Raw genomic sequence first — 22832 nt, 5'->3', positions numbered from 1 at the left:
TCAGCAGAGCCAAGCCTCTCTCCTGCTCTTGAAGAAGCCTTCCTTCTTCCTAAGGATTTATCTAAAGATCTTCCATTCTCTTAACTATATCCCCAGGGGGAGTCTAAAGAGAAAGGAACTCCTAAATGCTAACTCGTATCTGTCTGAAATGGTTTAGGAATACCATATCTTGTACCTGTGCGTGAGGCTGGAGGACCCTTGAAGTCAAATAGAAGCAGAGGAGAACTGAGTTATTTATCCTGATGGAAAAAGCAAAATTAATGGATGACTTCATTTGGTTGAGTATTAAAATAAGAAAAACCACAGCCATGTAACAGGAAATATTCTAGTTAGTATGGGCTTACTTTAAAAAGTGACTGTAAAAAGAGCAAAGGTACATTGTTTATTTTTGTAATGTCCCAATGGAAAACAAAAATAACTCTGTAATCTCTCATCCTGTGGTTGTATGCTATGATTTGAAATACCAGTTAGGCTCTTTTTCTTTTCAGGTATCACCAATACAAGTGAGTTCTGCAGGTCTAATTGTGCCTACAGTGTTACTTTGCATAAGCAAAAAGGAATGGATCCTGTAACTGGAAATTAGCAAACACAGATGATACACAGAGGGACTTGAATCCAACTCTGTTTCTCCTGCCTGATGGAGCACAAGGATCTGTGGAGTAAGAAGGTAGTATTTTTGCAGTCAGTTCTGAATGTTCTGCAGTTTAGGGAAATGGCCTGTTGTAACTGCAGGCCAACAAAGTCCTTTTAAGTTGAATGCTGCTAAGGGTGCCAACAATAAGGAGGAGTAATGCAAAGACTCTTCTTTAAGAGAGTTCCAAGCAGCATCCACAAATTAAAGCCTATGAAAAGAATTGAAGGTGAGCATTAGGCAGATCTCGCCTTCTAGCCTGTGCAAGCATCATGACAGGGTCTGATCGTACTCACGAACACTTTGATTCAAGCAGGGCTGAATCTCCAGTATTACTGTAGAAAAACCACATCACCCGAGACATGAACAAAACAGCTGGAAAAATATAAGTAGCAGGAATACATCACATCCAAATTCTCTGGCTGCCATTTCTTCCACCTACTATTTTACGAAAAGAGGGCAAGGGGAAAGCAATTTGCTATTCAGTAACACTCCTTACCCCAGCAGTCACTGCTCTGTTACTCCCCTTTCTTCTAAAGAAGAATAAATCGGTGGTTGAAAGAAGGGTTAACTTGTGCCATACCAGCACAAAGCAAGCATCTCTCTACCAGGGTACATGTGAAACACCAGCAATGTTTAGCAATATTTGAAGTTAGGACTGCCGTGACATCACCTTTGGAGATTATTGTGTTACTTTCCCTGGCTCATTGGTTTCTCTTTTCTTCTGATGTTCTTAATCCCCTTCAAGGTTAACTTTACTACCTGTTAATACAGTTTTTTAAAAGACCTGCCAGTTGCTGTTTAATTACCAGCTGAGTCAAAGTGAAAATATTGCTAATGAGTGTTCTTTCCTGCCAGCATAGTATATTACATGCAAATTTCTCAAAAGCTTACAATGTCATATGGACAGTGCATTTTTCATTGCAATTAGGATATGGTATATTCCTTTCATAATGGAAAGCTTTGGCTTTTAGGAAATTTAGCTCCTACAAACAGGCAGTGCATGCAGCAATCTTACCAATCATTTTTATTTTTAAACTGGCAAAATCTGGGTGTTGCATAAGAAGTTTCCCATTGCTTAGGAGTAACATAGGATTCCTATCTACCTGACTAGGCACTTGGGTGTTCTCTCATTTTTGTTCATTTTCCTTTTAACTGAGAAAGGCAGCCTACACTTGTGTTATGGTCTCTTGGCCAATGCTGATGTGACAGTCTAGTTAGAATAGTGAAGTGTGTTCCGGACAGTGGCTCTAGCTGGTCCAGACTACAATAGCTAATTCTTACCTGTTCACCATTCTTTTGAGGCCATTTCTCCAACCGTTTAATTTCTGAACTTGCTCTCTTTGCACTGTTTCTGGGGAGAGCCTATCCTGAACGTACATCATGCTTTTCTCATATTGAAGTGCGAGTCTATGCTATGGACAATTGGATTTTTAACTGAGAAGTAGTTAATGCTCCTGAATCAAGTGCTGCAACCCCTGAAGCCCAGTGAATAGAATGGGTGGACAAGGGCCTCCTTGGTATTGAAGATTATGAACAAAACAGGCTAGCAACTGCTCACCTCAACCTTTACCTGTTGCAGCTTCCTTATTCCATTGCTGGATCTCTTTTAAGCATAGGCTAGCAAGTGTGCCATTTAGTTAACATTTATCAAGGGCCAGGGTTGGAACCAAAATCTTTTCCTTGTGATCAAGTTCAAATTAACCCAAGTTAAGCAGTGAAGGGGCTATAAATTAGCTCACTGAGCTATCCAGTTCTAGTATTTTGATCTCCATTGTCATACATCAAAGCTGCTGCTCCCTTCCACACCCATCTGATCTACTGATTTATCTTGGCCTGTAATAGATGTAGCCTTCCTCCTGAAGCATGTTAAATTCCTTCCTGCTTTTAAACCAAGACCAAATATAGTTTTATGGGAGTGTTACTGACTAAATGAATTCTTGATTTATGTTTTTTGTTGTGGGAAATTACTTAATCTGTTTACATTAAAAATGGGTGAAACCTGTCCCAGCTACAGGAAATTGAATTCACTGGCAGTGCTCCCATTAATGGAAGCAGGATTAGACACTTGATTTGCCTCATCTAGCCTGGCATTAGTACTGCATACCTAGATAGTAATAAAGCTGCAACAGAATTGATGGAATTTCTCTCTCCTCTTACGGACTTACATTGCAATTGTAAGATTTTCAATGAACAGAGCAGTACTTTCAAACAATTAGAGAGAAACGCATGCATGTTACTGGAAAACAACCACTAATGCTGATGGTGGCCAACCTGTACCCATCTCGCCAAACAAGTTTGTAGAAGGAGGGGTAACAAACCTAAGATTGTTCTAATCAGTGGCTTGGTAATACTGCACATCCCAGTACTGCAAATTGCTCAAGAGTCTAAAGGCTCAGCTGCTGTTGGAAAGAGGAAACAGGGCAGGGATGAGAGCAAAGTGTCTCTTACTACTGTAACTTAAAAGTATCAGACTGCTGAATCAGTATGAGCCATTTGATCCAGTCACTCTAGTTTGTAATACAGACCTCTCACTTTTGCTTGTTGTAGTACCAGCAATGTCTCATTTTCATCTTTCTGTGTAAGTGGGGGGAGTATACCACAACTAGTACAGCTCTCCATTTATAACAGGAAAAGTAATCAAGGATTGAAGTTTTGCATGCTGAATGAATATTTTATTTAGAACCAGTTTATAAAAATAAAATACAAAATAATTTCAAAACAGAACTTAAAACATTGTACAAAGCCTTGATATGGTACAAATGGAAAAAAATAAATAATTATACCTTTATGTACAAATGACCATTACAAGGGCAATAGCTCTTCTGCCGATACCTTGTGTTCCTGGATGCCTGAGCAAAATTAAAAAAAGAAAAATAATGGCTTATATAAAATTTTCCTGGGGGGTGGGAGAGGATGTGGTTGGGAGGGGGACATGAGTGAAGAGGAAAAAAGTCTGGAGGACTCTCAACACTTGCCACAGTGGTAACAAATACCATATGGGAACAGTTTCCACCTAAATGAGTTACACCATAGATTTTATCCTTAAGTAAATATTTTTATCATATTCAATTAACATTTTATTTTTAGTTACTGTACAGATTTTCATGGTATGTGCTATTGCCCAGAGATTTTCAATAAGCAGCCATCACTTCACAGATTCCAAAGTTCAGCACTTATCTCAAAGCTTTGCTGGTGATTTCCTTAATTTATTGAATTGAATACTGGTCTGAAAGCAGTTGAAAAATTAGTAGCTGCCAGCAACTGCATAGCAGCCGGTCTCTGGGTTGATTCAATGGAACAATCAGAAGTCAGAGGAAGACTTCAGAATCTTGCCACCTAGCCAATCCAATGGCTTTCTAACCAGCTACTGAATCAGTGTTGGTAACTCAAATCTGTAGCATGCCACTACCAGGTAATATGTTATTCTTTTCCATGCCTTGTACTGAAATAACCATGAGTATCATTACTGGTTTTAACTTTTATCCCCAGTCTGACCTACTTCCACTCTTGTCATTGGCAGGAAGTGCAAGTGTACTAATGTATTTTGACAACACCTACGTTTTCTGGGGTTTTGGGAATAATGTGCAGCAATGGTATCTTTAGTTTCGAGAAGAGGGTAGGAAAGCTTCTTTAGATATTATGTTTATATTATGTTTCTCCTCACTGCTAAAACAAGTTATTCCTACAATAATGGTGATTGCCTGTTTCTGGACACCACTATGTCAGGATCCTGAAACACTTTAATTTCCATACAGGGGAAGGCTGGACTGCCCCCCTGGACTGCCCCCACTAAAGTCCATGGCAAAAATAACCTCAGTGAAAGAAAGAGATCTTAAAGACCACAGTGAATGCTCTTCAGAAAAAATGGGGAAAAACATGAGCTGCATTAGGAACCAGTATATGCAAGCCCTGGGGAAAGATATGTATTTTGGGATATAACTCTTTTTACTGTGTACCAGAAATAAATAAGTTAGGAAATCATAAAGGGATTGATTTTTTTTTGTCATTTTTATCTGTTAGATATTCATTAATTAGCACTGCTCCTGTGTCATAAGCAATATTGGAGATGAAAAACTCACATGGTAAAATAAAAACCAGTAATCACAAATCCTATCTTGGAATCAAAGATACAGTACCTTTGAGTTGCTGTTCCTGTTTCACATACAGACACACACACAAAACTATAAATAAAAAGAAAATGCTGCAAGGCAAAACACTGGCTTGCTGAGAAATCACCAACCCTTCAATCCCATACTGAGGCGTGATGGCTGTTAGACTTTGTGCATGCCAGACAACTGTTTTCAGGAAACGGGAGATGCAATGTCAAGAGATTCAGGCACACAACAGAATCAGAACTGCATCAGTTATGGTCCATAAATTACAAATGAAGAATGAGAAAGAGTAAGCAAGTTTATATAAGCATATGTATATATTTATAAATATTTATATTATATAATTTACCATGAGGACATGCAATTATTAGTATAGCACCTATTATACAATATAATACAAAGAAATAGGCCTTTCCAATGGTACAGTTTCTTCAAAAAAAGCAGGTATACCCTACCTATTGCATTCCTCTATAGTGCTTGAAACCTGAATGAAATTAAGGTTCCACACTGTGCTACATTACTTACGGGAAACAATATACATGTTAATAAAAAAATTCCAACACAGTCAGACAGAACAAGTGAAATTCAGTGCAGCTCCAGGACAGCTTTGATGCAGCATTAGAGACGTGTTAGCTCAGAGAAGGAATACTCCCTTTTGAATCCAAAGGTATTAGTTTGGCAGCAAACAGAGGTTAAATAAAAAGCACAGATGCTGGCTGAAGAGGCATATGACTACAGCAAGCAGATCAGTAACTAACAAGGTTCCCACACATCCAACATCCCTGAGATGCATAGTATTAGGGATGCTGGTTGCATCTTTTTTATGCTTACACCTCTGAGTTTTACTATTCTGACCTACTATTCCATTTCTGAATGTATTAAAAGCTGCTGTACCTCTAAGTATCCTACAATGATCCTCTACAGCATGAGTGATTATTAAGAGATATTAAATAAAGTTTGTTTGGGACAATTAAACACCATGGACTTTATTCCACAGACAATGACGCAAAGCTTCTCAAAGAGACATATGGGCAAGAGGAAGACAAGAATGACACCAAGGAAGTTGTCTAAGATTTGTTTTCTTTATGGTTTTGATGCCAAACATTCTCATGTAGACCCTGTAAGAGGCAGAAGTGAAGGCCTATTTGCTCAACTATAAGCCCCCAAAGTTTACAGATCCTGCACTTGCCTTTTAGCCCTAAAAACAACTTACATTTCATCTTTATGAACTAGAATTATAAGGTAAAATGTTAATCAGAGTTTGTAATTGTCTCAATTCCTCCTCAACATTGTTATTCTGAGTTTGATGTCGAGAGTGACATTGTGAATAATGCCAAATGGCTTAAGTGTACCGTTACTAATGTGAAAGAGAGCACTCTCTTGTATGCAAATAAGCATGTAAACAGTTACCACACACCTGACCTAACATATACTGCACAATATAATAAATCTGCAACCATCCTCTGGGGTGCAGACTTTTCCTTCCTTCATCCAGATCTCACTGGAATTACTGCTTCCAGGATGCACGCCAGGAGGGAGCATATGGTGCTGGAAGGCAAAGTTAGTACAATTTAAGATAAAGTTCTTAATGCCCTGCAAAATATTGCTATAAAAACTCTTCTGGGAAGTCTAAAATTCATTTTTAAAATGTCATCAGTGTAAAAGAAGGGGTAACATTTGTTATTTTTTTAGGTAGGGAAATATGTGCCACGGGAGAGGGAGAACGGGAGGGGCACTGAGTTGACTTGGAAAAAGACGTGCACAGCCTAACACTGAAAAGATATGCAAATCAGAAATATCAGCTGTCCAAATAACGTGCTTATTTAAAATTCTACAAATACAGGCCTGAGCAGTCGCTGTCTTAGAGGTGGTGGTGTCAATGCAGAAATAAAAACTCATGTTTCAGGTTCTGTTACATATTCTTTTGAGACAGGCCTTAAATAATTAGGCCAACTCTCCTAGCTAAGCAAAATAAAAATAAATAATTTTAAAAAAAATGTTTTAAAACACTCACGTTGGAGATATTTTTAACTTTAAAAGTTTCACGTATCTTAGACTGTCCTGACATTCCTTCTCTGTCCTCTTCCCCCCTCCCTAACCCACCCCCCGATCTGCTTGCTGCCTGTTTTTAGGCAATGCCTGGCCACTCATTTATACAGTATGTCTTGTCATAAGGAATTTATTATATGGTAACTTTCTTTTGAAAGCGAGGATTCAACACTGATTTTTTTCATTTTTTTAAATACACAGTACACAGACATAACATGCATCAGATTTAGAAGGAGGCTTTTACACCTGTCAAGGCCCAGTTCCTATCTGCTAAGTTTACTGGTGGATTTGCTCTTCCCTGTTGGGGTTTTAGTGTTTGGGGAGTGGTGGTAAGAACTGCTAGATCCTTTCAGACCATTCTTGCTTGGTTTACTGCAGCAGTGATCTTGTTGGCAGGATCTCCTAGAAGATGAGGAGCCTGAATGGCTAGGAGGTGATTTACTCCTTCCAAGGTGTGGGGATGAACTCCTCTGGTCATGGTGAGGCCTCCCAGCCCGGGATGGTGAAGAACTGGCAGTACGGGGTAAAGAAGAGCTCCTAGGGGAGGCACTAGGGCTGCGTCGGGTGATGACAGGGCTTTTGGGTGGTGTTTTGGGGCTATGTGGAGATCCTGGACTCTTACACTGGGTGGAACTCCTTGGTCTTTGAGATCCATTCTGAAGGATTTGAGCCAGACGAGAGATAAGGTCCGAGTCCGAGCTGCTACTCCCAATGACTCTGTACCTGCGTAACCTTTAAAAGAAATTAAGTGAAATTATTTCCACAACTTGGTTCTACTTTCTCCACTACTGCTCAACAGGGATCCTGGTTTTCTCTGTTTAAAAATCATAAATTCTCTGATTTAGCAAAAACAGAAAGAAACAAACACGTGTACACAAACAGCCGCCCCCCCCCCCCCCCTACACAGCCCCTGCTGCCAATGGCAGCAGCAGGCAACAGGCCCTTGGGGCACTCATGGCCCACAGCAGGTGGAACCCCCTGGAGGTACACAGTCACAGCAAGCCCCAGGATGGCACATGGCTGGGCTGCTGGCTCCATCACATGGGGCTCACATGCAGTTCCAGGATTCTCCACCCAAGTCCTGTGCCACGGGGGGTAGCCCCACATGATGAAGCCAATAGTGCAGGTAATGGGGTGCAGCAGGGAGAGGGCTGGAACCAGACCAGTTGCATAGCACAAAGCTCTTCGCCATTCCCCATGACCTGCACATGGCAGCGAGTGGGGCTGGGCCACTGGCTCCGTCGTATGGGGCTGTCCCCAGAGGCACACAGCTTAGGTGGAAAACCCGGGAACTGCATGCAAGCCCCAGGGAGCACCATGCAATGGAGCCAGGCGGACCCTGAGCCCCCACCAGCCCAAGCTCTGTGCTCCTGCCACCCCACCCTAGGCCACTACCAGCCCTGGGCATGGGGAACTGGTGTGAGCCCCACACTGACGCTGCACTCCCACCCACCACTGCTTCCCTCCCACTCACCAAAGCCACCACTGCCACTGTTGCCACTATTTCCGCTCATCCACCACCACCACCCTTCCTTTGCCTGCTGCCGCTGCTTGCCTACCTGCGGGGCCGGAGTCAGGGCCATCCCGTGGGCGAGGGTAGGAACACATTATGTGCTGTCCTGAGGGAGTAAGTAGGGCTCAGCCCCATACAAGCACAGCAGGAGCAGCCCAGGGCCGGGCTGGATACAGTGGAATGGTAGGCACCTGCCCTCAGGCTGAATGAAATCACCTGGTGGACCAGATTCAGCCTGCAGGCCGTATTTTGTTCATCCCTAGTCTAGACACACAAGAAACAGGATCATGGCTGCCTATCCACAAGGGCCCATGAGTAATTGGCCTACACTTGACTGACTTTAATGGGTTCATTAACTTCAATGAGTTTTGTGAGTTTTTAAGCACTACTTAAAATCAGGTCATTTTCAATTATGTTCTGAATACAGATTTAACTATAGACAAGCATTTTAAAATTCTGCTGGTCTATTACAGAGGTCAGCAGGGAGACTGCGACATCCTTCTGTCACACGCTAAAGAACTGCAAATGTCTAACATCTGTGTTTAAGCTAAAGTTCTTTTTAACCAGTCATGGTATTTCTCACATAACTCAAAAACAGTACTTTTAAAAGAAATGGGTTTACAAATGACAGAAGGTCTGGGCCATCACCACTGCTTACTTACTGCAAACTTATTCCAAACAACTCTAAAGTAAAATATTTAAAAACTGTTTCTAGGTTGCCTGTATTACCTGGCTTCTACTCCAGGTCTTGGTGGTGGTCTTCCTGGTGGTGGCCGAGGAAAGAACTGAGCTGAGCTTGAACTGGTGACTTGATCAGTAGTAGCCCAAGACACTGGCCTTGGAATCTTGCTTTTTCTGGACTGAGGGCTACTGGGTGACAAAGAGCCATCCTCACCTTGCTTGCCCAAATGTGAGTCCAGTGTCAGTCTGGAAAAAGAGGATAAGACTTCATCCTCAGAAAATGGTACAGGAGCAGCAGACACTTTTTCCTCCAGTGACTTATCAGAGGCACTTGAAAGGTCACCAAGGAAGGATTTAAGCTGCCTCTTTTCCACAAGTAGCCTGACCAAGTCTGTCTGATGTGCCTTCTTTAAGAGAAGTTTTTCCTTTGCTGACACAGGAGAAGTGGATTCTGATGTCATGTCTATCTCTTGTGCTAAAACCGGTATGCGACTCTGCCTGAACACAAAGGGTGATCTAACTATGTCTTTCTTGGACTGATGAGAACTCTCATTCTCTGAAATGCAATGAAACAATTCTCCATTTCTTGGGGCATTTTTCTCTCTTTTGCCCTCCTGATGCAAAAAAGTAGTAAGTGCCACTTGGTGGCATTTCAAGTCTTCAGCACGATCATTTTCCTCATTATCATGGAAACCATTTTCCTGCACTGCTACTATTTGTTTTCCTTCTCTCTCAGCAAATGGGTCAATAACTCTTGATGGAACAACATCTGTCCTTTCAGCTCCTGTTGATTTCAGAACTTCAAGGTCTGCGTCTTGATTTGGCACCAAGCAAGAAGTCCTCGGCTTTGATTCTTCAGCAGATTCAACAGTGGCTGGAGGTTCCTCCTCTGCAGATTTTGAGTTTGCTAGTGGAGGAGAATTCTGCCCTTTGCTTAGTATTTCAATGGCATCCTCAGAAATGATGGGAAGCCTTTCTTCTTCAGATTTTACAGGGAGATGTTCAGGGTCTTCCTCTTTGTGCCTCCTGCTATTTTGTTCAAATACATCCTTTTGGCCATACTCTATTAATTTGACACATTCTTTGACATGTTCTTCTCTCCCAAGCCCCTCCTGGCTGATATGATCCAACTGAAGCACCAAATCTGGTCTGCTGGCACTATTTGGAAGTGCACTGTCTGTCACTATCAATCCAAGAAAATTCTCCTTAGGAGAAGAAAGTTCCACAGTGTTTTCCATAGGCTGACTGTCCCAGTCTCTCTTCTCTAGCTGGTGGCCATAATGAAAGCTCTCAGAAGCAGACTGGGTGGATGCCACTGAAGGCCTGAGTATGGTTATCTATAATAGAAAATTAAAGGAAAAAGATGAAAAGCTGAGGAATACCATGTTATATAGATTACATTTGTTAGAATACAGTGCATGTTCAAAGTTTTCCTGTTTCTGTCGATTATCATGTTCAAATAATAGAATAAAAATTAGCTAATTTCATAAACAGCATTTCATAAACAGAATTAGAAAATAATAATCTCCACTACCTTGGGACAAAATGTGTGGTGTATGCCATGTGAAAACAAAAATGATCTCTGCCAAAAAAGGGGAGCATCATCAAGAATCCTGCCAGAGAACAGTTTACTCCTGAAGCTGGTTCTTAAGTTTTATATTTTATTTTCATAATATTGTGCATATTTTTAGGGGGAGGTTTTACGCATTCATATTCATATTAAGAGTAAAATTGTCAGAAGTGCACATTACTGTAAAAACTGTCAAACTGTGCAGTCAGGAATGAAAGAGGAGGAAACTTGATGACTGGAACTTGATGATGGCCACAAAATCCTCCTGGATTCTTTGCCGTGGGAAGGGGAAGCTGATTGCAGCCACTTTCACTGCTGTCATGGAATCTGCAGTGTTATACAATAGGTGCCACTAGAACTTGCTGCAGTAGAAGTTCTCTACAGAGCTCAATGTGCTTTTAGAATATCAAACAGAACGATACCATTGGTTCATAAAATCAGACTCAACTGTTAGGTCCTGGGGGCAAATATCTCAGTTAATACTGACTATATTAAATCTACTTCTATGAGAGCCAAAAAGACACTGGGAGCTGACAGCAACATGAACAATATGTATGTAACAGCTATACTGAGGTTCATTCTTTTTGTTCATTTTTAACAATATCATGTAAGCAAGGACTTCTGTTGTTTTAGGATCATGTTTGCCTTCAAGCACAACATTCAGCTGACACAAGTAATTTACAGAAACAACACAAGAAGCATTAGCCATATTGCATAACAAAACTGAAGTTACAGAAACTGATTTTTTTGTGTTAAGGAAAAAATAGCCACATCATTCTGTGATTTATTACACTGCTCTTCTTAAGTCCCTAAAATTTAAGGTTATCATTCCAATATTTAAATCTTAGACTATGGGATGCAGTTCAAAAAACCTATAGAGCGGTAGCCAGCTGTGTTAGTCTGAAATCAGGCAGAAGGTGGGATAAATTTGCACCTTCAAAGACCAAATAAATCAGAGATGTATAGCATAAGCTTTTGAAAGCAGATGGCTTGCTTCATCAGATGCTGTGAAGGGACTGCAGGAAGTAGAGCTACCAATCAGAAAGCAGCTCTACTCTTTGTATTCTAATCATTAATTCGAATTCCCTACCTTTGTATTCTAATCACGGCTTTCTATTTAGCAGCTCTGCCTCCTGCAGCTCCTTCACAGCATCTGATGAAGTAAGCCCTCTGCTTATGAAACCTACGCTATACATCTTTGTCTTAGTCTATAAAAGTGCAAATCTACTCTGCCTTCTGTTAGTCAGCTAGAAACAGGAGTTTACACTTGTGAAGCTGGTCTTAGTGCACCACTGCCTTTGTGAAGGTAATATTTTAGTAGAAAGGATGAACATCTCTTCTCCTGCCACTAAAGTACGAAAAATTGAATTTTCACTGGCTGTAGAAGGAGAAAGCGAAGAAATAACCAGAAAGGAGGAAGGTAGCTGAAATCCCAAGCTGTTCCAACTGAGAATGACAATGCAGTAGCTTTTCCCACTTAGGTCCTTGTTACACCTTACCCTGTGAGCTGCACAAACATTGATAGGTGTTAGAGCTAGCTTGAGTTTGGAGCAGTCGCACTTCAGGTCAGCAGGAGCCTGGAGAGCTGAAAGGTAAGAATCTTCCTCCCCAGCCCCCCACCCAACAACCCCATTCCAGGCTTCCCCTTCACCCCCTACCCCCTAGGGATCCCTCCCTGCTTCCTGTCTCCCGCTGCCCCTGTGGCATTACTTACTTGTGGCTGCCTGCACTGTCAGTACCAAGGGAACAGGCAGGGAAGGGCTAACCTGCCTGTCTGGCCGCTGCTTCTGCTGTTGTTATTTTAATACATTGGGATTTGGAATTGTAGGGGCGGGGGTGTACTGGTTGCGTCTCCCAGGGTAGCTGGGAGGTGGGAGCAGTAGGGAAGGCACTTTTGGGCGAAATACTGACCCTGCCCTGGGAAGGAAACCCCAGCTTATGGGGACCCTATCTGGCCCCCTACCTTGTTCCCCCGCTGAGCCTCTAGACCCCACTCCTGGGCCTGTCCATGTCCTGCAACCTGGCTAGCTGGCATGTGCTCTGCAGGCTGATTGCATGTGGTTGCAACCCTGGGGTGGGAGGAGGAATTGGCTTGGTGCCAGCACCCCACACCCCTAGGCAGTAGAGTTCAGGGGTGGAAAGTTTGTCCACACAACAGAGGGGTTGGAGAGAAGGCACTGCATACTAGGATGTTGAAGGGCTGCAACTTGGATGGTTCACCTGTGGGGAGTGACCACACATTAACGGAACATAAACTGTAAAACGGATGAAAGATCCACCTCCCTGGAATGGTATGACTAAGTCATTTAAAGTGTGCTTAAAACTAGTTTCAGGTGTTAATGTGTGGACAATCCAGGGATTAAGAGCTCCAAGAGCTGCTTTAAATTAATGTGCAACAAAGCCCCTAGGTGTCTAGAATCCTTGGCAGCAAATGGCAAATTGTATTCTCATTTACCTGCTAGTTTGCTTTCAGTGACTGGATCAATACAGTACAGTCCCTGTTACTCTCCTATTCACTGAATCAGAATGGCATGTTGAAAACCAATCAAATTGAAGAGTGTTTACATCCTCAAGGGTACAGTCCTCCTCTTTCTAATTTCAGTCTGATTCATTCATCTTAAGGAAACTTTACCTTCATTTTAAGTCATAGTCTCTATCTCACTTCAGGATTCAAGGAAAAATTCAAATGTTTTCTGAGGTCTTATATGTACTATACTGATCCAGTCATCAAAAACAAAGAGAAAGTAAGCATAAAAAATGTTCATGACTGGTCTACTACTGCACAGATCCTGGGTTTTAATAAGAAATACCCTAAGAAACATTCAGAGTATGAAGGGAAATGTACAAGAATGGAGAAAAAATGGGATGTTACATTCCAGGAAAAAAGGACCAAGAAATGAGACAACTTTCTAACATCCTATTCCCCTTTAATTGATCTCCCTAATGAATCACATCTCTAATTACTCCTTTTTTTAAAGTTTAAAACACACCATTCCTAATGTCCATAAGCCATTTTGCCTCATGGATTGTAATTTAATCCTAATGATACGGAGGATCTCTATAGGATACTATAGAAACAAAGCTACCCTTCTCCATGCATGAAGCCCTAGTTCCCTATGGTTCCAGGAATTGATATCAGTATCTTTAAGAATTCAGGGGCTAAATGTTATGAAAACCTTAAGGAAATCTGAACCCTTCCAGTCCTATGTCATGCTGATAAAACAGACTATACCAACTAAGAGATTTTGGACAACAGGCTGCTTTGTGAGATAAGAAAATGATTTGGTCCACCTCAATTGAAACCCTAATGTTTCAGAAGTTCTCAGTCAAAAGGCAGGCTGAGAGATGTCAGGAATCTGATTCTTGATGAAATGCTTGTCCTTATCGTAGCAGGTCTTGAACACAAAAGAATAAGGAAATGATCCAGATGAGAGATACAATTAGGAGGTCAGCAGAGGAGGATCTATGTGATCTCACCAATGTTGCGTACCGTTAAGTGCTGATTTCTTATTTTTTCTAACGTATCTTCCAAACAAAGACAAAAGAAGAAAAAAATCATAAACAAATCTGTTAATCCATGTAATAGAAAATGTGCTGTACTCCAAATGCCCTGGTTCTGGACAACTGACAGACTACTGCATCTAGATTTTTTTTCTTGTTGATAGATTTATAGAGAGGATCCCCATTGTTTAGAAAGTTACCAAATATTTCTGCACAAAGTGTCTAATCTCTTGGCAATACTTCTGATATGATGAGCTAGCATGCATGGCAATTCAAGTCATATGAGATTCATAGAGCTTTTACTAAGTTCTCTTCCACTTAACTGAAGACAAGAAGAGACTTGGGCTGTTGGTGTGTGGGAGGGGAGGCAGAAGCCCCCTTCCCAACATGTCCTGGGATCCTGCCTGACAAGCCCCGATACTCACCGCAGGGACTGGGACAAGCGGCAGCTGAAAGAACACTCCGAATGCAGGCTCGGCAGTTCCACAGCTGCCTGAGCCTGCAGATCAGTGAGCCCCGGGGGCAGGGCCTAAAAGCAGTGCTGGCTGCTTAAAAGGCAGCTGGAAAAACACCCAGCTGCTTGGAGGGAGTGGAAAACGCCACCAGGGAGAGACGGGCAGTGTAGCTGAGCAGGGAGAGGCAGAGCGCTGGCGGGGAAAGGCAGGCGGCAGAGCCGGGTAGGATCAGTGGAGCTGGGCACATGGCAAGAAGCCCCAGCGTCCACCAGGAAACCCCGGTGAGGAAAACCACAGGTCAAGGCTCGGGGAGCTGAAGTTGGCCAGAGGGGCATGGCAGGGAGAAGGAGGTCGTCCCCGCCATTGTGAGTGAAGACCAGGCTGCACTGGAACATTCAGCTACCCTGGTGGAGAAGGGCAGCGAGCAAGGACAAGACCCAACGGGCAGCTGGGTGAAGAGGGAGGAGCAGATGGCAACTGACCCAGAGCCCAGTGGGGAAAAGGCGACCTTTACCAGGTGGTGGGAGCAGGAGTGATTAACTCCTAGCCTGCTGATCCCTGGGAAAGGTAACCAGAGGGACAGACGAAGATTCATTCGCCCATCCCAGGGAGGTAAAGGGGTCCTGGGGAGCCAGAGTCCCATTATATTTAATCGGCAGACGCCAAACATCTTCGCTTTGAGCAAAGAAACTTCTAAGTTATCGTTACCCCAGGCAGGGCATGCTTTAGTTATCCAGAGCAATTGACAGCCAAACATACCTGGCCACACCTGGGTGGGCCTCACAGGTGAGAAGTGATAGTCCCAGGGAAGATTACAGGGAGCAGAGCTCTCCCAGGCTGTGGATGTGGTAAGGGTGGGGTAACGGGGAGGCTTGGAGCCCCATGAAGAAAGACCAGGGCCACGACCTCTCTGGGACCACCGACAGGGAATAGACTCCCCATCTATCAACATCCAAGTCATGGCAGGTGAGTAGGGACAGCACTCAGAACCATCTAGGTGGCCTCAGGGTGCGGTCTCATCCTGACATCGCTGGGTAGGAAGGCACCAACCAGAAAGGGACCGAAGCCTTACAACACCTACCAGCGACACTGTCCCAGTCAATTTTGAGAGAGAACTACTAGAGGTGCACCAATACATTGGTCCCATATCGGATAGGTACTGATATAAGAAAAATTGGCAGTTTCGGCAATCAGCTTTATTTTGGCTGTGACCAATAACGTTGCCAATAAATACCCCATGCATGCACACAGCCGAGTCCAGCTGGTAAGTCTGTTGTGAGGGAAGGGGAGGTGGGGGGGAGGGCGCAGATTGAGACCCCCGTGGTAAGGGAGGGAGTGGGGCTGGGGTAGGGGCAGGGGGCTGGGCTGGGCTGTGCTCAGGGCAGGTAGCAGCGGTGCTAGGAGAAGGGCTGTGGGAGGGGAGCTACAGCCACCCCAAAATTTGTCATAGCCCTCCAACCCTCCCTTTCCAGCGCTGCCACTGCCCGCCCCAAGCACAGCCCCAGCCCAACACCCCCACTGGGAAGAGTCCAGCACCGCCCCAGCCAGCAGGAGCAGTCTGCCCTCACCCCATGCACAGATCCGGGGGCACATGTCCCATGCCCTCCCAGGATACGTGCAGCAGTGGAAGCCACCCCCCACGCTCACCAGATGAGTCACTTGTGCCTCTGTCCCACACTTTACCCTGGCTGCTGCCCCAGTCCCAGCCCGCAGTGGCAGGCTGCCCTCACCCCATGCACAGATCTGGGGGCACATGCCTCCCCCATGCCCTCCTGGGGTGTGTGAAGTGGTGGGAGGTGCCCCCCGGATGAGCCACTTGCGGCTGTGTCCCGTGCTCCACTCCAGCTGGGCATTGCCTGACTCTGCCCCACTCCCTCCCCCACTGCAGGGGCCTCAGTCTTCACCACCCGCCTCGCCCCTTCCCCCACAACAGACTTATCAAGCAGATGCTGCTCTCCAAGCTGCCCACCTGCATATCAGAAGTCATATCAGTATCAGCCAATATGGCTCCTTAAAAATCAGCCATCGGTACTGGCCCAAAAAATCTCTGTTGGTGCACCCCAAGTAACTATTCTTATGCTGGTTTAATGAAGACATTCTTTCTCCTTCTAAAGTTCCAGAAAGCCAGCAGGCACTCTTAAGCTCAAACATGTTTATGTGGAAACAGTTCTCTCTGCTTGACCATGATCTCTCATCTGGCTGGGTTCTCCTGTGCATGCATCAGCCCGTCAGGCTAAGTTAGCTGTGATGTGAAGCCTGTTTATTTCTTGAAATGAGATGCTTTTCAACAGATTTGTGCAGTTTGGGCACCTGAGAAGAAAGAGATTCATGTCCTTTTCTTTCTTGTTAGATAGTCTAGATTTCCACTAGACCCAAGAGGTAGGAATTGCCAGGTGAAGAACCCTGTACTGAGCACATAGGAGCAATGCATATGATACTGGAAAAAAAAGAGAGGACAGCTTTCTGGGTCACTGACCCAGACCACAAAATGAAAACTGCTGACAATTTTAGAGTTTCACAATTCTCTCTTTGAATGGGAATATTCCTTCCTTCACAAGGCAGGTAGAATACCTTCTTATTATTCACCATAAACACCAGGGACTCAAAAATGCCTGGTGTGTCTCATTTACCAGCCTCAGCACTCAATCTTGACAATTAATCAATAGAAGTGATAATTTAAGGACACACTTAAGCAGAGATCTTTCTTGCAAGGGCTGCTGCAACTTCAGATGTGGCTTTGAAAAAACCCAAAGCAACTGAGGCCAAACTAGAAGGAAAGACAATATTTAAAAAGCTGTTATCTAGCAGAAATAATAGATCTATGAGGCTATAAGGATGTGGGAGTAAGACTCTTTAAAGATCACAAAAGTAGCAAAACCTTTACTCTCTGGTAGTCAGGGAAAAATTAATAGTTTGCAACCTGAATTTCTGGTTTCACTAGGACCCAGGATAATTTTTCCACTAAGCTCTTCTTTGGGTTACAAAAGACCTGAACAAAAACTCCAGAAAATATTTTTCCATGGCACTAAGATGCTGGCTCCAATCCCCAAGAGATGGAACATCTTCTAAAGAAAATCTTCCCTGTTGGCTAAAGAAAGAGGAAAATGATGTGCTACTACCCTAGGAAGAGAAGGAAACTGCAGGGATTTGAGAAAATAAATGAGACAGATTATTACTGTATGAAGAAATTCCTTCCCACGGCCCAAATCCTTCCACTTCTCTGTCCAACACCAACACACAATAACAGGCCACCTTTGGGATGATAAAAAGTTAGCCAAATGATTTATTACAACTTCTTTTCTGAGACCATGAAGGAGAATTTGGGTTTCTTTGGTCTTGATAGGAGATTTCCAGATAAAAAATAGTCACTTCTATCTATGACCTGGACCCAGCCTTTTTCTAAGCATGCAAGCTTGGGGTTTCATGTGTTCATAAACTTAAAGGAGTGAAGAGATGACATCCTAAGCTGCTATCTCACCCATGATTTTCATAGTCACTAAATCCATACTTCCTCATGATTGCTTTCATTCTTCAGGCCCAACTGATATGGAGACTCAGTAATGTAACCAAAATGATGCTCAAGCCAACACCTTGGCCTCTGAAAAGTTGGCATCTACTGACCAATAGAATAATGAGAGGTGGGTGACTGGAGCACCTCTTACAGTGGGCACAAGAACAGCAGCCACCGCTGCAGCCAGCCCAGCTACAGCCACTGCCCCTGTCCCTGCCACCCTGGGTACAGACCCTTTTGGCACTGACTCCCTAAAAAGGATTTTGGATTCTGCTGCAAGGCCAATGGACAGGGACTACTACAGATCATATGTTTACTACCATACTTTATTCACTGCTTCTAAATATAGATTTGATAGAATATCTAATAATTTCCAGTAGAAAATTAAATTAGATCATCAAGGAAGGTCTTTTATAATTCATACCTCTGTATTCTGCCTTTCCAATTAACTAGTAACTAAAGTAAAAAAAAAGACACTGGAAATTATAAATATTTTTAAATCCATCACACAGAGGTTTATATTATACATATTATATTAAAATATTTTTTATATTTTTAAATGCAAAACATTGTTGCTAATTTCCCTAACAGTCATTCTCTAGCATCACTACTTAAAATGCAGCTGAAATATTCAGGACTCCACCACACTATGGTAACACAACTAATAAATAATAATTTAATAATTTTGAGACAAGCTGATCATTGTCCCAACTACAGGATATGAGAAATACACTTTTCTTCTTAGCTGAGGGATAGGTTTTGTTATATTTTGTTATATTTAAATGATCTCTCTGAAACTAAGAACTCTATTAATTCCTGCTCCAGCAGAGAAAATGTCTGTAATTTTCAGAAACTTATTAATAAAACTGAAGATAAAATTACTTTAGAAAAGCTTTGAATTTTCATTTTCAAAGCTATTATTAAAGCTATTATTTCAGAGCTCATTATTAAAGATTGGTACTTTTCCAACTTAGATATCTTTTTTGAAAGATAAAAATATTTTGTCCGATTTTTTTAAATCAGTGGTCTTCAACTTGTGGTCTGTGGACCCCTGGAGGTTTGCAGGCTATGTCTAAGCACTCTGCAAAAAATGACTATGATCAATCAAAAGTTAGTTTTCTTTTTAACCCTCCCTCTGCCACTCACAAGTGTTTAAGTTTTAGGATTTGCAGAAAGATATAAAGGATTACAGGAATACACTCCTCCTACTCCAGTACTAAATTACTCTTTGGCCAAGTCCATTAACACAGGGAAGTAGTTAGCTGCTTTAGTCTGAAGTCAGGCAGAAAGCAAGGTAGAGTTGCACCTTATAGACTAGCTAAATCAGAGATGTATAGGCTTTGGTAAGCAGAATCTTACTTCATCAGATGCTATGAAGGAACTGCAGAAAGTAGAGATTAGAATACAAATCGTATGGAAGGGGAAAGAAAAAGAAGATGGTACTGCTGAAAGGGGCAAGATGGGTAGGAGACAAAAAAACAAAGCAGTTAATCCACTGAGGCACACAGAGGTTAATAAAGCTAATCCAGGTAATGGGATAAGAATCTGTAGTCTTGGTTTAGACTATTCTTAACACAATCTAGTCTGTGAATGACTTTTTGTTCCGTTCATTTCAAATCCATATACAAGATGTTGGGTATATCAGAGAAGTGCTTGAATACTTGGGAGGCCCACCTGTGATATAATGTGGCTTTGTCTCTATAGACAGGCCCTAAAATAGATGCAGAGCACAGCTCCTTTGCACAGCTACAACATGGTTTGGTTTCATCCATTCAGGTAAAGTCCATCTATATTGATATAGCTGATCACAAACAGTGTTTAAAGCTCCATACCTAAAGAGGGATCTACATGGCAAATTTACCATGTTTGGCCAGTGGCACCCTGAAACATGTCAAGCTGTTTTGTGTAGGTTCCCTCCTAAGCTGGAAGCATGATAGCCCCGTACACTCCTTCCAATAGAAAAAGGAGTCCATGAAGAGCAGTGTAGTAACTTTACAGTATAGACATGTCCCCTATCAAATTACTTTGATTGCAACCTCTTCTGGGCACGGTTCTGCAAAAATATTTGCATAGCATTTTGCATAACTGAACTCTGAGCCTGTTTAAGTTCTAGGCTGATAATCTAAACATTAGTTTTATAGTGTGAAAAAATAGGCTTTAAGTAATCTTGTTGGCGTCTGCTAGAGGCACTCATCATTGCCAAGAGCTGGTCAGTAGTTTTGTCTTGACATTTTGGTCATATGGGAAAGAGAGTCTAATTCTATTCCAAATATTACGTGCCTAGAAGTGAACACAGATGCTTAAGTATGATCCTATTTCATGCTGTTCCAGTCCCTGAAAAAATGCTAACATGCCTATTTTTGTAACATGCCAAAAGTTTAGCCATAAGATACAATCATAAATGCAACAAACAAAAGGAGGACCTTTCTGCCTTGTCTGCTGACTGTTTTCCATGGACCTGAACAGGATGAAATAGGCTCACATTTTGGCACCTAAGAGATGGAGTAGGACCGGCTGCAAATGTGTCCATGTCTAAGAAAAAGGCAGTATCCCTATGCACTATACTTTTCCTTAACAGCTTGAAATTGAGTCAGTTTGCAAAAATAAATTCAATGTGCTTTAAGATACTATACACCTACATCTATTTTTTGTTTCACCCCTATTTTTACCTGTTTTAATGATTTCTCTCTCCTACAGTCATTTGAAAAACTCATACAAACAATGAGAAGAAAAAAAATGACCACATAAAAAATACTTATAAATTCACAAAATAAACTGAATATAAAGCAATTTTTGTGCAACCTTTTTCAGTTTTAATGATCCAAGGTGCTATTTGTAAGACAAAATATCTTCAGACAGAAATAAAATTATGTCTGACAGTCCTTGACACCTTTGCTGAGGCTGCCATCAAGTGTACCAATTACTGCCAAATGCAATACTGGTTTTATGATGTATTTGGCTACTAAACATTGGACCATAACCGCTTACTAATTTAATGTACGCAATTAAGGGAATAGCTATGTGATAGCAACAATTTTGACCACCAAAGTGAGTCAGCTATCTAGAGCTGAAATGCTCCATTTACCATTTCGATTCCCTAAGCCAGCATTTCAGGACTCCCAGTATATATAATGAATTTATGGAGCAAATAATATGTATCATATGAAAGTTGTTTTGAAAATAATTTGGAGATTGGCATTAAAAACTATAAGAAAAAGAACTGAGGAGGGATGGGAACAGACATGCCATACAGGTGTGGACTTTTGCTCCCTTAGATTCTGAGATTATTGAAGTGCTGTGTATTTAAGGAGCTATAAACATCAGTGGTAAAATCATTTATTTTTACAGTGTTTATTCTTCTTGCTTTACTGTGACCCTGAACACAAGGATGTTTCATCCATTCAGAAAGCTAGTAATGGCTGGGCCCAAATACTCTTACTATTGCTCATTTACTGTACAGACCTTCATTAAGACCTCGTACTATCATTAAAGGAAGGTGCAAGGTGAAGAAAGGACATGAAGGACTTGTCACTAAAGATGGATGCTTTTTCTGCAGGTAATGTACTATTTTAAAAATATCACAGGCTCACATTAACTGTCTTGTTGCCCTTAATTGTTTCTTCATTAATTTACAACTTGGAAAGCTTCCACCCTGGCAAAGCTAATCTAACGTGCTATAATTCTTAATTTTTCATTGCACCAAAGACAGATGTGATGAAATTGTCTGTAGAGCTTCTATTTCTTCCAAACACAAAATACCAGCAAACCCTGCAGCAGCACAACATTTGAACATGCCAAACATCTGTATGTATTGTTTGGACATATCAGGCAAGTACAAGAACTCTACTGTAAAGACCTGTCTGCATCTGAAGAAAAGTATATTGGCTAAACTTTTTTATAAAGGATACCATGAATCCAGCTAATTTAAGAAATTAAGTAATTGCTGGTATACGTCATCTTTCGGTCTTCCCGTCTAATTTTGTGATTTTAAAATCACATTTTGCTATTTTGAGAATTTATTTTGTTGGATGAAAGATTCAAATAAAGAAAAAATGGCTGGCAAAGGAAATGGTGAAACTATGAGTCACCTCACCACTAACGGCCAGACTTCAGAAGTGCCTAGTGGTAATTAGTGAAAACAAAGAAAGCTTCTAGTTACTGAGTTTGTTGGTTTTTTTAATCCACCCATCATTGTTGTCAAATTCACAGAATAAATACATTAATAATAAGAACATTCTTTTTCCTATACTTTTATGTTCAGTGGTAGCAGATAATAGATTAAAAAAATTCAAACAATTTAAAGAAAGGAGCTAGTAGAATTTCAGTGCGCTTTCCCAAATCTACATTTCTGTTACAAACTGTTTCATCAGCTGTGAGCTACCCTAAATCCCTGAAATTTCTACCGTCATTAAACCTGTTCTTCTCTATTCAGGCAAACATATTTCTGGGGAAAGTCTTGCTTAAACAATTCTGACTGCCTCCAACGTAAGTAGGGAAGGGGAGAGGGGGAAAAACAATCCTGTACAGATTGAAATCAGAACCTTTTTAGCTATACATCAGTTTAACCATGACTGTGACCATCAGGGCTGTAACAGAGTTTCCCTAAAAAAAAATATAAGGGCTTCCCCTCCCTCATCTATTTGAGAACTGTATTAGACAGCTTCTTGATTGGATCATAGGAAAGTAGGGCTAGGAGGGACCTCATGAGGTCATCTACTCCAATCCCAAACTCATAGATTCATAGATGTTAGGGTCGGAAGGGACCACAATAGATCTTCGAGTCTGACCCCCTGCATAGGCAGGAAA

The 22832-nt window shown here is 41.9% G+C and overlaps 1 protein-coding gene across 7 annotated transcripts in view; it reads right to left on the bottom strand.

The window, feature by feature from the left end:
- Positions 1-680: 680 nt before the first annotated feature.
- TTBK2 (tau tubulin kinase 2) overlaps positions 681-22832 on the bottom strand; it is a 171699-nt gene continuing 149547 nt past the window's right edge. For all 7 annotated transcript variants that reach the window (XM_025215335.1, XM_025215333.1, XM_025215334.1 and 4 more), the window contains 2 exons: positions 9038-10326; positions 681-7527 (listed from right to left, as the gene is read on the bottom strand). In XM_025215335.1, coding sequence (XP_025071120.1) covers positions 7059-7527; positions 9038-10326 — 1758 coding nt within the window. In that variant the 3' untranslated portion in view covers positions 681-7058. The remainder of the gene's footprint in view (positions 7528-9037; positions 10327-22832) is intronic.

This window comes from Alligator sinensis, unplaced genomic scaffold, assembly GCF_000455745.1.
Source record: "Alligator sinensis unplaced genomic scaffold, ASM45574v1 scaffold1581_1, whole genome shotgun sequence".
In the NCBI taxonomy this organism is placed as follows: Eukaryota; Metazoa; Chordata; order Crocodylia; family Alligatoridae; genus Alligator; species Alligator sinensis.
The sequence above is the reverse complement of the archived record's forward strand: the minus strand, read 5'-3'. Positions and strand labels throughout refer to the sequence as shown.